The sequence below is a fragment of the Dipodomys ordii genome, unplaced genomic scaffold (genome assembly GCF_000151885.1).
Source record: "Dipodomys ordii isolate 6190 unplaced genomic scaffold, Dord_2.0 Scaffold96, whole genome shotgun sequence".
Classification (NCBI taxonomy): domain Eukaryota; kingdom Metazoa; phylum Chordata; class Mammalia; order Rodentia; family Heteromyidae; genus Dipodomys; species Dipodomys ordii.
In genome coordinates, this window is record NW_012267312.1 from 2,688,858 (window position 1) to 2,696,515 (window position 7,658).

The 7,658-nt window shown below is 38.6% G+C and overlaps 1 protein-coding gene across 1 annotated transcript; it reads left to right on the top strand.

Annotated features, from left to right (window-relative positions):
- Window positions 1-6,746: 6,746 nt before the first annotated feature.
- Fthl17 (ferritin, heavy polypeptide-like 17) lies at window positions 6,747-7,283 on the top strand. Its single transcript, XM_013026712.1, has one exon. The coding sequence runs from the start codon at window positions 6,747-6,749 to the stop codon at window positions 7,281-7,283; it is 537 nt and encodes a 178-aa protein (XP_012882166.1).
- The last annotated feature ends 375 nt before the right edge of the window (window positions 7,284-7,658 follow it).

Genomic DNA, 7,658 nt, shown 5'->3' on the forward strand with positions numbered 1-7,658 from the left:
ATCAGTTGTGCAACCATTAGGTCTATAGAATTTTTAAATTTTATTTTATTGTAAAGATGCTTTACAGATGGGTTACAGTTATATGAGTAAGTAATGAGTACATTTCTTGTGGAGCATTGTTACCCCCTCCTTTGTTTTTCTCCTACTATCCCTCATCTATAACATTTTTTAATGTTGAAAAGCATTCAAAGTCAGAACAGATTTTTCACTGTTTAAAGAACTAGAAAGTTTTGTTCACTCTAAATCTATTGTGAGTAACACTATTATGGTTAATTTTATGTGTCAAATTGATGGTCAATCTTCCACAGATTGCACAAACATTCCACAGAATGCAAAGACATTTAGCTAAACATTATTCTGAGCATATCTGTAAATGCATTTTTTTGATAAGACTAATATTTGAATTCCTAAACTGAATAAAGTAGCTTTTTCCCTCTCTAATGTGGGTCAGTGTCATCCAGATAATTTTGTAATGTGAATAAAAGTTTGGAATATCAGGTTATCCTGGGTTTCATTTCTGCTGGCCATTACCCTAGCTCTCCTAAGTCTCTAGATTGTCAATTGCTGATGTTGCAAATTGTCAGCTCCAGATTTCCATGGGCCCATTCCTCAAAATAAGTAACTCTATTGCTCTCTTTAACTCTCCTCACCTCTCCTTCCTCCACTCTTCTTCCTTTCCCACACACACAGACACAGACACAGAAACACACACACACACACACACACACACACACACACACACACACATGGACATACATGCACACACATCCTTAATTCTGTATCCCTGGAGAAACCAAACAAGTATGCAAAAACATTTAAAATAATTTTTTGGGGTCCGGTCGTGGGGCCTGAACTCTGGGCCTGGGCGCTGTCCCTCAGCTCTACAGCTCAAGGCTAGCACTCTACCACTTGAGCCACAGCACCACTTCTGGCTTTTTTCTTTTTGCTTATGTGGTGCTGCGGAATCGAACCCAGGGCCTCAGGCATGCAAGGCAAACACTCTACCACTGAGCCACCTTCCCAGCCCCTAAAATAATTTTTGTCTATTCTTTTTTTTTGCAGGTCCTGAGGCTTGAACTAAGATCTTAGGCATTTTCTCAGAGCTTTTGTGATCAAGGCTAATGCTTTTTCCTGGTGTTTAAAACAGTGTTCTACAAGAAATGTACTCACTATGAATGTAACTGTAACCCCTCTGTACATCACCTTGACAATAAAAGGAAATTTAAAAAAAAAAGAATCTCACAGACTTTGCTGCCCTGGCTGGCTTTGAAGTATGATCCTCAGTCCTTAGCTTCTTGAGTATCTAGGATAACAGGCATGAGCCACTGTGCCTGGTTTCTATTCATATTTTTTAAATACAACCTTCTCTGAAAATTTCTCCTGCTTTATGTACATATATGAAAGTAAAACAAGATAGCTGACAACAAATCAATTTACGACTATTTAAGAAGATATTGAAAGGTCTACCTACAAAAATCATGCATATATATATATATATATATATATGTGTATGGTCAGTTGTGGGACTTGAACTAAGGACAGTACCCCTGAGCTTCTTAGCTCAAGGCTAGCACTTGACCACATTGAGCCACAACACCACTTCCAGTATTCTGGTAGTTAAGTGAAGATGAGAGTCTCATGGACTTTCCTGCCTGGGCTGACTTCAAACCATGATCCTCATATCTCTGCCTCCTAAGTAGCTAGGATTATAGGTGTGAGCCGCCAGCACCTGGCAAAATCATAAGCTTTTATAATTATATAACTGAAAAGAAAAAAGTAGAATATAAAATTTTTCACACACAAAAACTTTAAAAGAAAATAAAAGCAAAAACTGTTGAAACTGTTTTGAGGAGCAGCAGGCATGAGAGATGGTAAATTTGACTTTATGAATATGAACAAATTTGACAATAAAACCCTTCTGTACAAATAATGTATACAAATAAATATGAAAAATGGACACAGCTTTAGCCATGGCTCACGTAGTAAGGCACCTACCAACCTGCCTACCAAGCCTGAGGTCATAAGTTCACAAACCTCAATATTGCAAAAATGAATGGCCTTAATAATACCATTTTCAATTTTTTAAAAGAAAAGATGTTCTGTCACATAGTGTAATCATAAAAATGATCACCTGTGTATAACAGGGGTGAGCCAAGATTTTCTTGGAAAATCCATCATGTGTGGAGTTTAGCTATTATAAACCACCCAGCATGATAATGGCATTGTTAATGAGCTAATGATATCCTCAATAGGTTAATATTGTCAAGGGTATGGGCAAGAGCTTCTGAGAATATGACATTTACTAAGCTTGTTTACTTGCAGCAATTTTATAAGATATGTTCAAAGATAAAAAATAAGGAACATAGTTTAACATAATAAAGGACATTTAAAATAAGTCAATATCTAACATAACATTGAATCTAAAAACTTTTTCTCATAGACCTAGAATGAAACAAGATACCTACTTTTGCAATGTTGTGTGTGTGTGTGTGTGTGTGTGAGAGAGAGAGAGAGAGAGAGAGAGAAAGAGAGAGAGACAGACAGACAGACAGACAGACAGACAGACAGACAGAGACAGACAGAGACAGAATGCATTCGCATGCATAGGCACCATCCTGGAGCTTGAGCCTAGGTTCTGTCTCTGAGCTTTTTTTGCTCAAATGAGCAATCTACCAACCTGGGCCACAGTTCCACATCCAGCATTTTGGTAGTTTATTGAAGATAAGAATCTCACACACTTTCTTGCTCAGGCTGTCTTTGAACTACAATTCCCATATCTCAGCCTCTTGAGAAACTAGGATTACAGACATGAGCCACCACCACCACTGAATTTGCAAGTTTTATTCAACACAGTATTTGATGTCTTAGCCAAAGCTAATAAGCCATGGGAAAATAAGAGCATTTTGATTTTAATATATATTTTTATTGTAAAAATACTGTACAGAGGGGTTACAGTTACCTGAGTAATTTAATGAGTACATTTCCTATTGAGCATTGTTACCATCTCCTTTGTTATTCCCCTACTATTTGAAAAGAAGTCAAATTGTTACTGCTTCCACATGATCACATATATAGACAATGCCAAACCTCCAATATAATCTATTTTCCTGTAGGCATATTCTATATTTCAATCATATGCATAACTCTCATTATCCTCTCCTTTCACCTTTATCATTCTTACAGGTATCCCCTCAAGATAGTTCCTTTTTACATTCATGTAACTTTATTCTTTTTTATTTTGAGATCTAGGTAATATTTGTCCAGATTATTTCATTTAATATAATGCTCTTCCATGCAATTGTAACCCCTCTGTACAGTATGTTCACAAATAAAATAAAATTAAAAAAATATAATGCTCTTCCTTTTGCTTCTGAGATAGGGCCTCAATCTCTGTCTTTGCTCAGTTATGGCTGAGAATATAGGCTATTTGGGCACTTGTAAAATTTTTGCGTTCTAGAGAATTCTTTATCATTTAAATGTATTATTATATTATTTTCCTGTTATTTCTTTTTGTGATTATAATTACCATTTGCCTACACAAAAGAAAGCCATATGCTTTTTTTCTTTTTTTTGCCAGTTGTGGACCCTGAACTCTGGGGCCTCAGCTCTTCAGCTCAAGGCTAGCACTCTATCACTTGAGCCACAGCGCCACTTCTGGCTTTTTCTGCTTATGTGGTGCTGAGGAATCGAACCCAGGGCCTCATGCTTGCAAAGCAAGCACTCTACCACTGAGCCACTTTTCCAGCCCAGACATATGATTTTTGAAAAATAAATATATTACCCATTCAGAAAATTATTTACACTTTTAGAAATTTAAAATATGGAATGGAGTCAGGGTAGTGACTAAGTACAAAAATATCTATACACATTAATGGCACACATATGAAGGGATACTATTATCAGACAAAAATCTATGAAGAGTTCTTAGAAAAGAGGAAAATGTTGTTAAATTTCTTTTATTCTTTTCTTTTTTGTTTGTTAGTCATTGAGCTTGAACTCAGGGCCTGGGCACTGTCCCTGAGCTTTTTTTACTCAAGACTATTGCTCTATCACTGAGAGCCATAGCACCAATTCAGGGTTTTGGTTAATTGGATCTGAGTCTCACGGACTTTCCTGCCTGGGCTGGCTTCAAACTATAAACCTCAGCTCACAGTCTCCTGAGGAGCTATGATTACAGGCATGAGCCATTGCCACCTGGTTGCTGTTACATTTCTATACTCCAAAACTTGAAACAGCTAAAACAGAAAATAAAAACACTTAAAATTGAAGAACTGCAAAAGGGCCTGGGGCTGACATTGTCCAAAAAGAACCCCTCTGTACATCACCTTTATAACAATAAAAAATAACAAAATGAAAAACACTGTATCATATACAGAATTAAAATAGGCAGTCATCCATGCATAACTATGTAAAAAGCTAAGACAAACTGTGGTTTTTAACTACTTAACTGTGTCTCTGCCTACATAAAATTTGGCAAAATTTTACCTGCTTTTTTATGTATATGTCTGCATTCATAATATCAACTAAAATATGAATGTAAAAAAAAGGGCCGGGCTCATGTTTCCAAACAGGTGATTTGCCTGCCCCTTCCTTGCTATGACCCTGACCCAGTCCTGCTTGAAGTAGGCAGTAAGCACTAGTCAGTGGTGTTGGAATCCCTTTCCTCCCTAAAAGCTACATTTCAAAGACAATGGATCATTCAATCAAGAAAATAGCTAAGTGTCCGGGAATGTGGAATAGTGGTAGAGTGCTTGCCTAGCATGCATTGAAGCCCTGGGTTTGTTTCCTCAGTACCACATAAACCAAAATAAAAAGTTGGAAATGATACTGTGGCTCAAGTGGTATAGCACTAGCCTTGAGTAAAATAAGCTCAAGGACAGTGCCCAGGCCCTGAGTTCAAGCCCTAGGGCTGGCAAAAATACATAATATAAAAAATATCCAATATTACAGCAGAAGTGGAGACAACTGCAAAAACTGTACATGGGAATTATAAAACCTAAGCACATATTGTCTAGGAGAGAGAGACTTACTTCCAACTGTCAGATATGCTTAAGTATAAGCAAGTGGGACAATCTCCATCCCATATGCAAATTCCATGTCATGTATATCTCATTCCTAATTTACACATATTCTCCTCTAACTCACAGAAGTCTACTAGTGAAGCTCCATGAAAAGGAAATCATGGTCAATGAATAGAACCAACTATGAAAGAACAAAACACTTGCCAGGCACCTGTGGCTCACACCTACAATCCTAGCTACTCAGAAGGCAGAGCTCAGAGGATCATGGTTTGAAGTCAGCCTGCACAGGAAAGTCTGTGAGGCTTTTATCTCCATTAACCTACTCAGGAAAAGCTGGAAGTGGTGTTGTGGCTCAAGTTGTAGAGCAGTAGCCTACCAGCACCCAGACACTGCGTTCAAGCCCCAGGATGGGCAAAAAGGACCAAAAAAATAAAAAGAGACCAAAACACATAAATATATAAGAAGTTTTCCAAAAAATTCAAATTCATATTGCCACAATCAACAAGGAAGACAGTAAGTTCATAAAATGAAGACAGGCAATAGAAGGAACAATAGAAGAAATGAGAAATTGCTTGCAAGCTAACATTTTTTGCAAAATTAAAAAAAATCAGTAATGACCCATGCAAAGTCACACAGGACAGACACTGATGGAACTTCTTAGGTGCAACTAGCCAAGTGTCCCTTCTTATCTTCAAAATCCAGACCAGTGCCTTGATTTATGAACACTTTGGCCTTATCCTGTTCTTGACATTCTGTAACCCATGTGTCTGGTGCCAGACAAGGATTTCCAGCTGCTTTGAATACACTAGAGTTTAAACAGACATTCTTGCCTTGTTTTTCTCCCTTTCTATGACCGTGGCCCATTTCATACATTATCTATATCTCACCATTTCTTACTTACATACCAACCCCTGCAAGAGAACTCTTGAATAATTCCCTTGACCAGTATGATATATCCTCGCTTGTATGTGGTAGGGAATCTTCAAACTTTGGCTGCAGGCTTTCCTCTTCAAATTTTTCTCCATAATAAACCTGTGGTAGTGTTGAGCAGTCTCTGTCTATTCTTCCTGCCTTCTGAACCTATGAGACCACACTGCCTACAATTCTGAGACTGACATCACTCCCATTCAGGAGTATTATTAGCATAGTCATGGAAGCTAAGAATGAGAGTAGCAGCATTTTGGTATTAACTAATGATACCCCCAAAAGACAGTATTAAATAAAGTAATCACATACGGGGAATATATGAATAACTTGCTTAATGAAACCATCAACATGATCATCTCAAAAAGTTTATGCTTTATTCATAAACTGTGTTTAAGGATATACAGGTCAAATGGTCCTTTAGAAACTCAGCGCTCCTCCCCCAACCCTGATCTGATGATTCCCTGAATGCCATTCAATTATCTTCCATAAGGCTATGGATGCCCACTTTTCACTAAGCAATGTGCTACTTCCTGTGATGTCTCAATGGGCGATTGTCTCAGTGACGTCTCAGTGACGTGTGATTCCTTATAGATTCCTACAGACTCACTTCAGACCAGCTTTTGGTCTCTCTTGTAGGGGAGCTCGACACCCAAAGCCTCGTGTTGGCCCAAATTAAGGCCATCACGAGGGCTTAGGCACCGCCAGTGCCTCTAGTGTCTGCTGGGCAGCATTACTGCGCCCTTTGCTTCCTATTGGTCTTTTCCTTATCACTTCTTTTGTGTTTGGTTGCCACCCGCCATGGCAACCACCACACCAATGTTTCACAGATATCATCCTGATTGCCAGACAGGAGTTAATAATCAGATCCAATTACAGATATATGCATCTTACATATATCTGTCCATGGCGTTCTACTGCGGCCGTGCGGATGTAGCTCTGCAACACTTTACATCTTTCTTCTTGAGCCGATCAAATGAATGGAAAATGAGTGCCGAAATGCTCCTGCAAATGCAAAACGACCATGGAAGCCGCATCACGCTGAGAGATATCACCAAGCCTGACCAAGACGACTGGCAGGGTGCCTTCCAGACATTAGAATATGCCTTTCACTTAGAAGTCATCATCACAGAGAGCCTCCTGGATTTGTATGAACTAGCCATCAACAAGGGAGAACTGCAACTAGCACATTTCCTGAAAGATCATTTTCTGAGCCAACAACTGGAAACCCTGTTCAAGCTCCATCATTTTCTTACCAACATGCGAGATATCTGGTCCATAGAAGACACCTTAACTGAGTACCTGTTTGACAAGTATACCCGGCACAACAGACTCTAGAAGAACCAAATTGGGACTATTCCAAGACCACTAGGCTTTCCCTAGGCCACCAGGTCAGGCAATCATTATTGTGGCATATTGGTGACATATTCACTAGTTCTTCTATGAGCCTAATGTTGGCAATAAATGCCTTTCTTTCTGAGCAACATCAGTTTCTTCTTGTGTGTGAAAATCGCTCTCCTATTACAAATGAAAGCAGGGGGAAGGGAGGGAAAAGAAAAATTTTAATAAAAAACATACAAAAAAGGAAAAAAAATAAAAATGAAAGCATAGGCTCCCATGATATCCAAGAGTTGCTCCACATCTATGCGCTATCCTGAATTGGAAATTCCAGTCAGTGTGAGAGGAAGGGAAATCATGGTCCCCTGGAAAATA

What these genes read in the sequence shown, in the direction of transcription:
- Fthl17 (XM_013026712.1), top strand. Translation starts at nt 6,747, where the DNA reads ATGGCAACCACCACACCAATGTTTCACAGATATCATCCTGATTGCCAG.